The sequence below is a fragment of the Drosophila gunungcola genome, unplaced genomic scaffold (genome assembly GCF_025200985.1).
Source record: "Drosophila gunungcola strain Sukarami unplaced genomic scaffold, Dgunungcola_SK_2 000071F, whole genome shotgun sequence".
NCBI lineage: Eukaryota > Metazoa > Arthropoda > Insecta > Diptera > Drosophilidae > Drosophila > Drosophila gunungcola.
In genome coordinates, this window is record NW_026453234.1 from 3,014 (window position 1) to 17,302 (window position 14,289).

Genomic DNA, 14,289 nt, shown 5'->3' on the forward strand with positions numbered 1-14,289 from the left:
TTTTGACAAGTCTCAAAAACCCCAAAAAAAAACTTACAAAATCAGATTTTCACCCAAAACGCTGAGAAGTAATGGCCAAAAGATGGAATGTCATACCTCTGTGAATTCGTCATTAAATTCCCAATCAAATGGCGTTTCCAGTTAAAATTTTTTTATACTTTCAAATTTTCGTAAAAATTGATGACCCCCACCCTTATCAAAAATGCAAAAATCGGTCAAAATATTAATTTTTTCAAAAAATTGATTTTTAAAAATCGGTTTTTGCATCAAAACAAAATTTATTTATCTAAACCGAATGTGGGTGGGAAGTATAGGTCGCCAGCTTTACAAAACAGTTACTCTTATGGCTTTACGTCTAATTTTGGCCAAGTTACAACGAAAAGACTCTTTAGGATTTTGTTTTTTTGACAAGTCTCCAAAACCACAAAAAAAAACTTACAAAATCAGTTTTTCTATCAAAACGCTGAGAAGTAATGGCCAAAAGATGGAATGTTATACCTCTGTGAATTCGTCATTAAATTCCCAATCAAATGGCGTTCCCAGTTAAAATATTTTATACCTTATCAAAAATGCAAAAATCGGTCAAAATATTAATTTTAAAAAAAAAATGATTTTTAAAAATCGGTTTTTGCATCAAAACAAAATTATTTATCTAAACCGAATGTGGATGGGTAGTATAGGTCGCCAGCTTTACAAAACAGTCACTCTTATGGCTTTACGTCTAATTTTGACCAAGTTACAACAAAAGGACTCTTTCGGATTTTGTTTTTTGACAAGTCTCCAAAACCCCAAAAAAAAACATTAAAAATCAGTTTTTCTATCAAAACGCTGAGAAGTAATGGCCAAAAGATGGAATGTCATACCTCTGTGAATTCGTCATTAAATTCCCAATCGAATGGCGTTCCCAGTTAAAATTTTTGCATACTTTCAAATTTTCGTAAAAATTGACGACCCCCACCCTTATCAAAAATGCAAAAATCGGTCAAAATATTAATTTTTTCAAAAAATTGATTTTTAAAAATCGGTTTTTGCATCAAAACAAAATTAATTTATCTAAACCGAATGTGGATGGGTAGTATAGGTCGCCAGCTTTACAAAACTGTCACTCTTATGGCTTTACGTCTAATTTTGACCAAGTTAAAACAAAAGGACTCTTTTGGATTATGTTTTTTTGACAAGTCTCCAAAACCCCAAAAAAAAACATTAAAAATCAGTTTTTCTATCAGAACGCTGAGAAGTAATGGCCAAAATATGGAATGTTATACCTCTGTGAATTCGTCATTAAATTCCCAATCAAATGGCGTTCCCAGTTAAAATTTTTTATACTTTCAAATTTTCGAAAAAATTGATGACCCCCACCCTTATCAAAAATGCAAAAATTGGTCAAAATATTAATTTTTTCAAAAAATTGATTTTTAAAAATCGGTTTTTGCATCAAAACAAAATTTATTTATCTAAACCGAATGTGGATGGGTAGTATAGGTCGCCATCTTTACCAAACAGTCAGTATAATGGCTATATGTCTAATTTTGTCCTAGTTACAACGAAAGGACTCTTTAGGATTTTGTTTTTTGACAAGTCTCCAAAACCCAAAAAAAAACTTTAAAAATCAGATTTTCTATCAAAACGCTGAGAAGTAATGGCCAAACGATGGAATGTCATACCTCTGTGAATTCGTCATTAAATTCCCAATCGAATGGCGTTCCCAGTTAAAAGTTTTCATACTCTCAAATTTTCGAAAAAATTGATGACCCCCACCCTTATCAAAAATGCAAAAATTGGCCAAAATATTATTTTTTCGGCAAGCCGAAGTTCATATACCCTTAAAGCTTTTGCAAAAACTAAATATTCTTGAAAAAATTAAAATTATGATTTATTTGCGTATATGTTTAAAAACTTTGAAGCTATGATGAATTGCAGCTTAATTAATCGATAATTCCTATGACAGCTATATAATATCGTTTTCCCGATTTTAATAAAATTAAAAGCGTTATTCTAAACTATCAAATTATTACAAATTCTAAAAGAATTAAAAAAAAATATTACAAAATAGAAAAGTTTCATTTTTAAATACAATGTTTTTATATATTATTGTTTTTATGGGAGCTGTATGATATAGTCGTCTGATGTTGATGAAATTTTAACCGTAGTTCTGAAATATTTAATCATTACTATATGTCGAAGAACTAAAAAAAATTATAAAACAGCAAAGTCATAAGTTTTTGGATTTATTTTTCCAATTGTTCCTGTGGGAGCTATATTATATAGTCGTCCGATTTTAATGAAATTTAAACCGTAATTCTAAATTATTTAACCATTACTATATGTCGAAGAACTAAAAAATAAATTAAGAAACAGCAAATTTATATATTTTTTTCCTTTATTTTTTCCGATTGTTCCTATGGGAGCTATATGCTATAATTGTCCGATCCGGCTCCTTCCGACTTATATACTACCTGCAATAAAAAGACAACTTTTGGGAAAGTTTCATGCATATAGCTTTAAAACTGAGAGACTAGTTTGCGTAGAAACGGACGGACAGACTGACAGACGGACGGACAGACTGACAAGGCTAGATCGACTCTCCTAGTGATACTGATCATGAATATATATACTTTATAGGGTCGGAAATGTCTCCTTCACTGCGTTGCAAACTTCTGACTGAAATTATTATACCCTCTGCAAGGGTATAAAAATGCCACGCATGAATAGGGACAAAACTTGCAAGCCATAAATAAGCCGGCCAATTTGTGGCATTAATTTAGTTGAAAATTTAATTCAAATTTCAAATGCTGAACACGGAAAACTGAATTGCCTAGTGAAATTGTTATCAGAATTTACGAGCTCATTAATTTCAGCTAAAACCGAACAAGAATACATCAGGTTAAGTTAAATAATAAAAAGATATGTGAAATGTATGTATTTAATCAATTTTTAATAACATATTTATATTTATTTATACATTTAAAAAAAAAAAGGTTAGAAATAGCAATGTAAAATAAATAATTAAAGAATATAGAAGAGAAAGAATATGGAATAGAAAAAAAAAGTTATAAATATTGAAGATTGAATTTCTATTTAAATAAATTGTCTTTTTTATTTTCTGTGACTCCCCACAACTTTCTTTATCCTTTTTCATATATAGATATAAAAACATCTCAGCCAAGGACAAAACATTAGTAAATAAATGTATAGGTATGTTTTTTAAAAATACCAGATCTATGTAGAGGCTCCGCCTCCTCGCCGCCCCCGCAAATCTACAAATTTAACTATAGCGGATCCTGGGCAGTCTGAGCTAGCCTAAACCCAAGAAAGATACTTACATGTCTGCCTCAGTTTCTGTGAAGTGTGCTCTGAGATTTCAGTGTTTTTTGGATACTTCTGATTATTTATTATCCATTTCATCTCTGTCTGTAAAGAGTTTCCAAAATTTATTCGAAAAATGTCCCGCGAAAAAAAATCGCATCAATGTGTATGTGCCACCAATAAGTAGTTTTCCCGAATCCAGTTTGCCGGGCGGCTATGAACTCCAGGATCGCGTCGAGTTGCCCAAGGCTACGGACGTCCTTGAGAATGTCCTTGAAGAGCGAGAGCCGCACTTTCTCAACGTAATCGATGGCCGGGGACGTCTTTTGGAGCAAATGCGTTATTTTGGCGACGATTACCGTTTGGCTTTGAGAGAGGCCTTCACCCAAGAGGGCCACATCCATCCGGATAATGGTGCAGAATTTGCATCTCCAAATCTCGAGCCCCTGACTGAAAACCCTTACCCGTGACCACAATAAAACATTCGGAATGAGTGGCATACCGGCAAATAAATAAACTGTCTCAATTGATGCACAATGTTGGTTTACTGATAAAAAAAGGTAGTAAAAAATATCTGATTTTGGAATTTAGAATTGTATATTAAACATGAAAATTAATATAAATTGAATACAAAATATTTGGGTTCACTACGTTTTTTTTATCAGTGTTGTTATTATTTTCAAACATGTATTTTTATTTGTAATAGATACATTTAAAAGTAGTCATCTTGTCTTCAAGTTTTGTTTATAATAATAAATTGCAATGCACTATAGTATTCTTGATTTTAAAGCTGAGCTAATATAAAGCCAAAATAATTTAATTTTCAACTAAAACATCAATTAAAATAAAAGTTAACTAGATCTTAGTTTAAGAAATTGTAATAACTTTTCCAACATTTACAAACCAAATAACTCTTTAAAAATCTATCGATCTATCTGCGTGTGAAAAGCTTATACAATTTATTTCTTTAATAAAATTTGGCAATAAATTTCAAACTAAATTTTATAGGCTGCTCTTAAGTCGACTACCTGTGGCAATTCGTTGTGGTTGGAATTTTTGTAAAAGCTCAATTGGGTTTTTTTTCGGATCTGGCAAATTGTTCGTCGAATTTGCGGTGCTATGCATTTCGCAACATATTTGTTTAACAGAAGAGCCACTTCAGCGCATTTTCCCCGCTATTTCACTCGCACGAAGAGCAGTAAAAAAAATTGTATTTACTTTCTGTTCACAATTTGTGAAAAAAGAGTTCTTTATTGTTTTTCTGTTGGCACGAGTTAAAAGTTTAAAAATGAAAAAAAGGAAAAATTGGAAAACGAATTACATTTGCATCGGCATGTGTTGCGCATTCAGATGGGGTCTGTATCTGTATTCGCAACTGCTCCTGCGAATGTATCTGTAAATATCTGCAGGCATTTGCGTGTGTTACTTTGATGCATAATGGGATTTTTATGGCTTTACGTTTTAATGCAATCCTTTTTCCCTCTATTTTTTCCTTGGAATGTAAAAAATGTTGTTAAATTTTTAATAATAAATGAACCATTTTAAATAATTTTATGTAAATACCCCTTATGTTAGCCAATATTTCTTGGAATGAAAAAAATTGTTGAGTTTTTAATAAGACTTTAACGAATTGAACCATTTTCAATCATTTTATGCAAATTAACCCTTCATTTATATTTTAATTCAAACTTTAAAATGCACCCTGCTAATCTTTCAAAAGCTTAACATTAAGAGCAATGTTGTGTTAATTTGTTTGTTAAAATAGGTCTTAGCATGATTTTGAACTAATAAACAGATTTTAAAATTTAGATTGGCAAAAAGCAGAATCAAGTTTGAAAACTTGCTTAGTCAACTATTATCTATTTGCTTAAGTTACATATTTTTAATGCATTTATACGAGTTTGTATTTTCAATTTTACAGCCTACATATTTTGTATGTGTCATTTTTGTAACTCCTTTTCGAGTCCCAATAATTTTGCCTGCACAAGTATTACGTATTCGACCCATTGGCCCTTACCTTCGGGTAATTTATGACTTTCTGCAGTGTTCCCAGCTCCCTCGTTTCGAGATCTGGATGAACAGGTATTATGTTAAATTTAATGTGCCCTCGCCATGGCAACAGGTCAAAAGGCCAGAAGATGGTCACCGCGTTGGGGCAACTGGATTGAAATGGCGTCGCCTGCAACGCACTTAAAGCCTTGCGAATTTTTTAAAAAGGAAGGGCACAGTCCTACATTGCCATGGCAGCCAATTTGTCCACACGTAAACATCTGAGACCCCCATGGAGCTAACTCAGTTGAAAACCATTCAACTCCCTAATTGGATAGGTTATACAGCATTTTGGGTGTGAATGTTCGATGTTGTCTCATTTTGAATGACTGCCTGATCTGAATGGCGAATTCAAACCCGTTTAATAACTGAGCCGGTTCAGGAAAGGACATCATTACCCAGGCAAATCTAGGCACTGTAGACTACAGAAGTTTGGTTTTCCCTTTCAGTGATAAATGCCTAGTTTTCCGGTTGCTAGGAGTTGCCAAAATTTTAAAGAAACTTGAGAAAACCTGTCGATTGCTTAATAAAAATGTAAGCTAGATTTATCTGTTTAAAATGACTTACACTAGAGAATCTGCTTTGTACAAATTACAATCTAATATAAATTTAGCAAAATGACTTGACTAGTAATGTTGTCTAAAATAAAAACGTGTTAGGGTGATAGTGGCTGCTTTTGGTTGGATAAGTAGCAGGTCGAAACCGATTCCTACGGAGGAATGCGATTAAAAAAAAAAACTTTTTTTGGGGTAATATATTTATGTTCTTTTGAAAATGATTTATCCAAATAAAAATTCCTAAAAAAATAATTAAAGTACATTTTACCCTTTTTAATTATGGGATTATATATAAAATGCATTGATATTGACAATTAATTTATTCTCTCGTTAGTTTTTGCAACTTCTTTTAAAATGTAAAGTCTTGTAAGTATAGTAACTGAATTGAATTAAAAAAGAGTTAATTTTATCATTATGCATTAAACAATTAATGTAATTAAAATGGCTTATTAATTCTTCTTAGCTTATGTATCTGATATAAGCTGATTTATTTTAAAAATTTTACTTAGAAATTGATTGTGAACCGCAAAAGCTTTATAAACTATTGCGGTATTATTAATTTAAAGTAAAATATTCATAATTTGAGAGCATTGCAGTAGCAGTTTTCCATTGAATTGAAATTTTATTACCTAATAAGGACTGATTTTTGGAAAGAATCGGACGCCAGAAAAAGACTGGCTCTCGGGCAGATTCGCACATTATCGGGGCTTGCTTCCCCTGCGAAAACCAACCACTGGTTTGCTGAATTTGGTGCGCCAATCCGGTCGTATATATAGGGGTTCTCCGCCGAATTTTCGACGCCTTTGCGTCTGGGGGCATGCGCTGAATGGGCGCCGGGTGCGAGTGGGATGGAGCACGTGTGCGAGCGGGACGGGGCGATGCCGACAAAAATGCGCGAGGAGTAATCGGTGTCCTTGGCTGGGGCACAAGGCTCAAGGCTAACCTGTTGACAAAGTGCATATTGCGCATACGCCCCGTACGGCGCACAAGTCCAACAGGTAAGCCGCTGGCGTAGGCGTTGCACATCCACCCACTCACGCAAAATATACCGCCCACCCAACCACCCGCAACCTTGCCGTTGGCAATCGTATCAAGGCTGAAAAGGCGCCAATGGCAATGATCTGCGTAAATCAAGTTAGCAAAATTACTGCAAGCTGCGTTCGCACTGGATGCAATATGAAACTTATTCCGGCCCCTCATTCAGCAGTTGCTTTCGATGGCAACTGTCGCAATATATTGGCGATTCAAGTACAATTTGCAAAAAATATGGACTGCAGTGCAATAAATCCGTATTCAAAACCGTATTCAAAGGGTATTTTATAGGTCTTCAATGCGATTATTACCTCTTTTTATCTTTATTATAATAAGTGTAAACTTAATCGCAACCACGTCTGAAATGCAGAGTATGAAATTAGATGTCCCAAATATCAAAATTTATGTTTTATATATAAAGCTTTTATAAGCATTTTTTTCAGAAATGCTTAAGATGATAAATGCGGCTAAAAATACTACTGATGTTTCCCCTTTTAAAAATTATTTTTTAAGCATCAGCCAGAAAACACAAGGATCAGTGCTGCCAACTTTTGTTCAGAAAAAAAAGGATGAAAAATATAAAATATAAAATATAAAAATATAAAAAGAAACAAAAACAAACAATTAAAAAAGACTAAACAAAAAAAACACTTTATAATTTTTTAAATTATTATTACATCATGTGTTTAATTTGTTCATTATTTGGTGATTTTTTTCTGGATTTTCTTGTTTCTAGTAAACTGAGTTCGATCCGATCATGCGCAGATAATTCTTAAACAGCATTTTCCCAGTTTTCGCAAGCCGTCTGACTGACATTAAAACTTTACCCTGTGTGCACTTTTGAAATTGAGATGATAGATAACATTAACCTAGCAATGATAAACACAATAAAGTGGTCGCCACTTTTTCATGGTTTGTATGTATGACTTTCGTGAAGCTGTTAAACTTTTAAGTTGAAAACTGCCAAAAAATGTAAAAAAAAAATCCTGAACTCCCGCTTCTCTCAATTTACAAAATTTGGAACTGGCAGCCCTGATGAGGATGGAAAACTTAAGTTTTCATCTGGACAAATAAGTCAGATTTAAGATTTAATTTTTTCTAAAAGTTCTTATCTGGAATATTCAAAAAATATCAGTATTTTGACCACAATAATACAAATAATAATGATCCAAAAATGGAATGTCATATTTCGTTAACCTTGCTATGTAAATAAAAGTCATTTTACATTTAAACCTAAAAATGTCATTTTTATGATATCAAATAATTGTTACATTTCTTATTGCTTTTGTGATGTCTAAATAACCACTTTTCAACAAGTGCGACCAACATCGGTCGCAACATCACATGAAGAAGAAGAAATGGTTGCCGCAGTAGTGGGCTTTCATTATTTCCCCATATCAGCGATTCAGCGAGCTGAGCTGCCATTTCCCCTCCAGCAGCAGCAACCCCCAAAAAAAATCGTACTATTGTATTGGCAGTGCCATTCCATCGTATCACCTGGGCGCCACGTAAGCCTGTTGCTGTCGCAGATGCTGATGTTGCTGCTGTTGTTGCTGTCGTTGGTGTCGTTGGTGTTGTTGCCGTTGCTGCTGTTGTTGCTGCCGAGAATGTTGTTGGTGTTGCTGCTGCTGATTTGACTGTTGTCGCTGTGTCTGCTTGGACTGTGGTTGCTGTTGCTACTGTGCTGTTGCTGCTTCGACTGTTGCTGCTGCCGCCGCAGTCGTCGTCATGGTCGTCGTTACAGTTACACACTTTCCACTTGTTGTTCCCGGGGGGTGGAATGGGTGAACTGGGCTTTCTTCGGGGGGTGGGCTTACAGCCGAAGTGCCGAGCACCCGCCACACGAGGTGGCCTCGTCAGTTGGCCAACTGCGGAGCAACAGATGCTGTTCAACATCCAAGCCAAAAGGTTGTGCGCCTCGCAGCAACAGCAGCAGTAACAGCGATAGGAGCAACAGGAGCAACAGCAACAGGAGCAACAGCAGCACGGCAGCAACATCAACAGTTGAGCAGTTCAATTGAATGCTGCAACTAGCCAACGTGCAACAAGTCAACAAGGACAATACTTTTTTTTCAAAGTGCAAAAAAAAAATGTGTGTTTGTGACGAATTACAGTAACATGTACAAGAGTATTTATTTATTTTTCGTGAGCCGTTAAGAAATGCAATAGTTATCCGAGCACCCCCATCGAATCACTCAAACTACCTGAAAGCAGTCACGGAAGTACAACAAATGAGAACATACTTTTACCTGATCTACTCATCATACATAATATATAGTCCATAATAAACCATTAAGCCGTACTCTGAGGACCTGACAAACAACAGATGCTTTAACATTGATCACAAAGAAACCGCAGATGTCAGGGTGATTTTAAATGACAAAACCCAAGGAGAAGAAATCATAAGCCATAAAGGTAACCAAAACCGAGGAAACCGAGCTCAAACGAGGCAGAAAGCAGTTGAGAAGACAAAATCATCATGTAAGTAGAGAAAACACTGTGTTCAAAATGGTAATAAATGTTATAAATATCTAGGATTTAGGTATCAATTTATCCATATTTGATTTACTTGATTGTTTTTATTTTATTCTGTTTTATTTATTTTTTGTGTGACCCAATGCAATTAATGCTAATGCTGATTTTCAAATTGTTTTGCCGCATATCAATCTAAATGCCGCAATTGTTACTGGTGATTAACAATTATAGTTTTAGCTGCTGGCGAATCTTCATTTATTAAGCAATTGTTATGCAAATGCATTTAACGAATTTCGTTTCCCGTGTAAGGCCGTATTTGTTTATTTTCCCAATATTTAGTTTATGCTAAACATTTACCCATCTCCCCTCAGAAAACACATTTAAAGCGTTTAATTAAGTATGTTTATGCCAAACCACATAAATTCAACAAACAGCAGAAAGTCAACATAAATATAACACACCACAGTGAGGCAAGCTTATAAAAATAATATACATTTAAGTTTAACTCCAATTTCAAACAGAATAATTTAACTTAAAGTAAATTCAGACCGCAAATAACTGATTCATTCTGAAGCTTACATAAATGGTCCAGAATCGACCTTAAATTCGAGTTCTACTCCCCAAGTGATTTTTACTTCAAAGCCAAAACTGATGTAAACTTTCTAGTCTCAAGGGCATTTTTGCCAAACATTTCCCAGAAATTTCGGGCAGAAAACTGCTGTTTCTGCTTGGCACATCGTTATTGTTCCGAAATAAATCAAAGTACAGTGAAGGTCTTTAAAGCAATTTTTCCGGTTGCTGTTTATTTGCCAGTTCAGGAAACTTAATTTCGAATTGGAAACAACTTAATAACTCATCGAAAACGGAAACACGCCTCCAACGTTTCTTTTAGATAGTTTTGACTTGTATGTGAAGTTCAATTTCCAATTCCCTCACTTCTGCTTGCCCTCTGTTGGTTTCTCCTTTCGAACTGCTGTCAACTATGTCCAGGTAAGTACATTTTGAAATTAATTTTTAAAAAAGGGGTTTGATAAGCTGCCAAAATATTGGATGAGGTACAAGTAAGGACTGATATTAATGTACACTTAATAAAATATGAAAGCTGTAAAATAGATTTTGTATTGGTCGAAATTATATAAACATAAATTATTCTTAAAAAACACAAAAACTGAAGCGTATTGATTGTATGAAAGGATAATTTTAGAATAAAACAATCGATTCAAACTATGCCTTCAGTATATTCTCGGGGAGAAATAGAGCACAATTTTTGAATTCCTCAAATCAAAGTATATAAAATTTAGGTATTTGTTTAGCTCAATGACAGTTTCCACTCAGCAACCAATGCAATTAACTGATTGGTCCCCAAAAATAAATACACTGATTAGATGGTCTACGCCTAGTTATTTTAACAAGCACGGTTACTCATTTCTGATTTGGTGTGGACTTACCACCTATTGTGTTAACTTTCTGCTGCCTGCTTTTAGGCTGGACCAATTGTTAAAAACTTTGGGGGGTCGTTTTTCCACAACACCACCATTAACCCAGTAAAAACCACCTCAACGGGAGCATTGTTCCAGCCCCCAAAGAAATGAGCATTTATTTATAGAACCTGTTTACACAGACACACGCCCCGCAATGATTGAATCGACTTTTTGTCTGGGTGGCTGTGTGAGTGTGTGGGAGGCCAGTGCCAAGGTGGGCACACATGGGTTAATGGTTGGGGGGCATTTGTTCGACAATCATTTGTAAAATCAGGGACATTAGGCCCCATGATGCCTGACTGCTAACGCCTGAGTTATTGCAAAAAATAGTCCCTCTTGAATGTATTACAAAAAAAAATAGTACTCAATTATATAAGTAAACAACTTCAGGTTCTGAAATGAATAAAAAAGTAAATTTAAGCTTTAAACTAAAACAATTCTCTCGGGTCTTAAAATCATTACTATCAATGGTATTTAATCGCCTATATTTGATCACATAAAAATATGACTGCGCTTTTTTTCAATTTCTAAAAGCGGTTTTATATTCGAAATGAATGAAACTTATGAGATATTAAGATATAGATGATCTGGCAACGCAATGTAGATTTCAGAAACTCATCATTTAGCTGCGAAGTATTACTCTCGGTGTAGTTCCTTTATGCTGTGTCTTCACTCCTGCGCTCATTAGTAGCACATTTACCGCGTACGTGATTTAGCTGCAAATGTGCAAAGGACCGAAGGACCAACTGACAGACTAACTGACTGACTGACTGACTGACTCGCAGGACCTAGCATAACTGTTGATAACTGTTGCTTGTGCTTGTTATTGTAAGTCGCCCGATCCCCTCTATATCCTATTAAATTCCCCATCTGGACTCCTAGTTTCCGACTTGTCTACCTATGGTAATTTGGTCACATGTGCATTTCGGTGGCGATGCAGTTGAAGAGAATGTGAAAATGGAAAACGGTTAAAACGGAACAGGAAAATGGAAAAACGAAAGTGGCTGCGATCCAGCTTACCCGAGTATATGGCAATTTTCCTCCCCCTCAAAAGTTGTATTTAAAACTAAAACTATAGTTTTATTACCATAAATTCTTCATAAGTTTAAAACTATTTTATAATTTTTGCAAATTATAATTTATTTATCACCCTTTGGGTCCTGATTTTAAATATCACAACTTTCTTATCTATAAAATATTTTAACCTGTTTATGTTTGCTTTAATTGTTTCCTTAGTTCCTATCACAAAAAAAAATGTTGTGTTAATTCAGAGTAATTAAATGTTTCTGCTGCCTGAGTTCCTCGCAATTTAGTTTTTTTAAACTTTTTCACAGACAAATGTGAGAAAAGATAAGCTGGATATTGGTCTGGTCAATTTAAACTTGTTAATGTTACAAATTTTAATATGACCGCCATATCAAATTAAATTTAAAATTTAAATTTTAAGACAATTCGAATTCTTTTCGTCTTAAATCGCAAAAACCAACCCCATAGCTTTCGCTGGCTTATGTACCCTCAACCGTTGCATGAAAAAAAATGGCAGTTTCTTGCCCATCATCGCCAGCCGAAAAGGACGATTGGCTTGCATTGTGTCCTGAGTGACAGTATCTTTGGGTCGCCATTCAGGCGATGGCATTTCTTTTGCCGCCAGTTAACTGCCATCGATAAGTGGCTGAGCACTGCTGCGACAATAGCTTGAACACACTCAGTCGCAGTCTGGCAAACTGATCAATGGCTGACACATTTCCGGGACATGGCGGTGTTTCCGGTTGAAAAGTAGGTTCACACACAGTCCCTTCCTTCCGCTGGCCACACACCCTTCAAAATTAAAGCAAATATAAATAAAGGGGAAAAACTCACCTACCAAATTACACTTATGGTTCAATGAAAATTTTCACTCAATTACGCTTTAAGACTTAGTTCTCCAAATAGAAGCAAATGTCGTTAACGGAAGTGGGCCAGTCACACATACACACAGTCAGGCAAATACCCACACTTTCACACAGACACACAGTCACATGAACACACAAACTAAACAAACATATTCTTTATCATGGCTTTCTGATGCGCTCTCTCTTTCACGCCCCCACTTTCTCCACAACTTTCACCTCTGCCTGTGTATAAGTGCTCCGTCGTATGTGTGCGTCGGAGTATTTGTGCCATGCAATGTTGTGGTTTTTGTGTCCACAGAAGCGTCAACAAACGCTTTCAGGATAACAAGTCCATAGGCAAAGCACACTACAATAAGTGGCTAAACTAATTATTGCTAATTGCAGAGCATTGGCCATTTTGCGGTTTCCAAAATGTACTTAAAATATTGCTTTCAAAACCGCCACGACCATCATTTCTAATCGAATTTCAATCGAAAACCCAATAACAGTTTTTAATAAATAACCATTTAATTGGATTTCCTGGCTTGTCAATAGATTGTATTTCATACATCTACCAGAAAGGTTTTGGTCTCCATAGAACCTAGAAACGTTATGGGTCCTAAGCATATATTTGTCATGCTTTTAATTTTAGATAAAGCTGAAATATACTTAAGGCAAATATACGCTTAATAAGGATGGCTAATACATCTTTGAAGAGACGAATTATAAATTAAAAGTTATGCCTTTTCCAAAAGCATAATTTTAGGAATTTTCCAAGGCATATTAAAAAAAAAAAGTAATTGGCTAATACTTAACATTCTTTCTTAATATTAAAAGTGACTTTTAAGAAATATAAAATTATAATTATTGTAAAAGTTAAAATATACAATTTAAAACAAAACTGTTCAACTCAATTTGAATGGAGTTTTTTCACATACTAAGATGTTTAAAAGCCTTGAAAGGTATGATTAACGTAATGCATTTCCTTAAAATGGTGAAAGTGTCTTATTAAAAAAATGTTTTTATATTCCACTTAGTTGATTTTACCCACATAAGTTTTTCAACTTTAGCTATGCAGATTCTTACGTTTACTGAAATAGAACAATTTGACTTAAGAATGTTTCAAGCCAAGCGATTATACAGATTTTAAAAAAGTGTCTACCCCAGTGAGGCTCGGGTCAAAAACTAGTAGGCTTAGCTGCAAGCTTTTAGGAATTTTGTCTTTTCTACGTTTTGTTTTTGCCCCGTTTTAATCTCTTAGAGTTCGGAACACTTTTGGCTTATTCAAGAGCTGGGCAAGAACTTCGCAGCTGACAGACCTGTGCCCAACAGTTCCCACTAATGCAGCATACCTTCTAGAGATGTATACATATATATTCTATGTTTAGCACACAGCAGACACAGTTGTGCATAATAGATTTGCCCACATATACATGCATCAGGCAGCACTTACAAGTTATTATTGCCCTAGGGGAGCAGCACTCGCACTTACACAGTCGCAGTCGCAGGACAAAGCCA

General features: G+C 34.9%; 2 protein-coding genes across 7 annotated transcripts in view; both read left to right on the forward strand.

Moving 5' to 3' along the window:
- Positions 1–3,323: 3,323 nt before the first annotated feature.
- Positions 3,324–3,836, forward strand: LOC128264496 (uncharacterized). The gene has a single exon (XM_052999991.1). It carries the CDS (start codon positions 3,324–3,326, stop codon positions 3,774–3,776), a length of 453 nt encoding a protein of 150 aa, XP_052855951.1. The 3' UTR covers positions 3,777–3,836.
- Positions 3,837–8,840: 5,004 nt separating this feature from the next.
- The window catches only part of LOC128264452 (uncharacterized), a 110,043-nt gene continuing 104,594 nt past the window's right edge, over positions 8,841–14,289 (forward strand). For all 6 annotated transcript variants that reach the window (XM_052999917.1, XM_052999909.1, XM_052999910.1 and 3 more), the window contains exon 1: positions 8,841–9,425. Coding sequence is in view for 1 of the 6 variants with exons in the window: in XM_052999911.1 (XP_052855871.1) it covers positions 9,424–9,425 (2 nt within the window). In the remaining 5 variants the exon portion in view is untranslated. The remainder of the gene's footprint in view (positions 9,426–14,289) is intronic.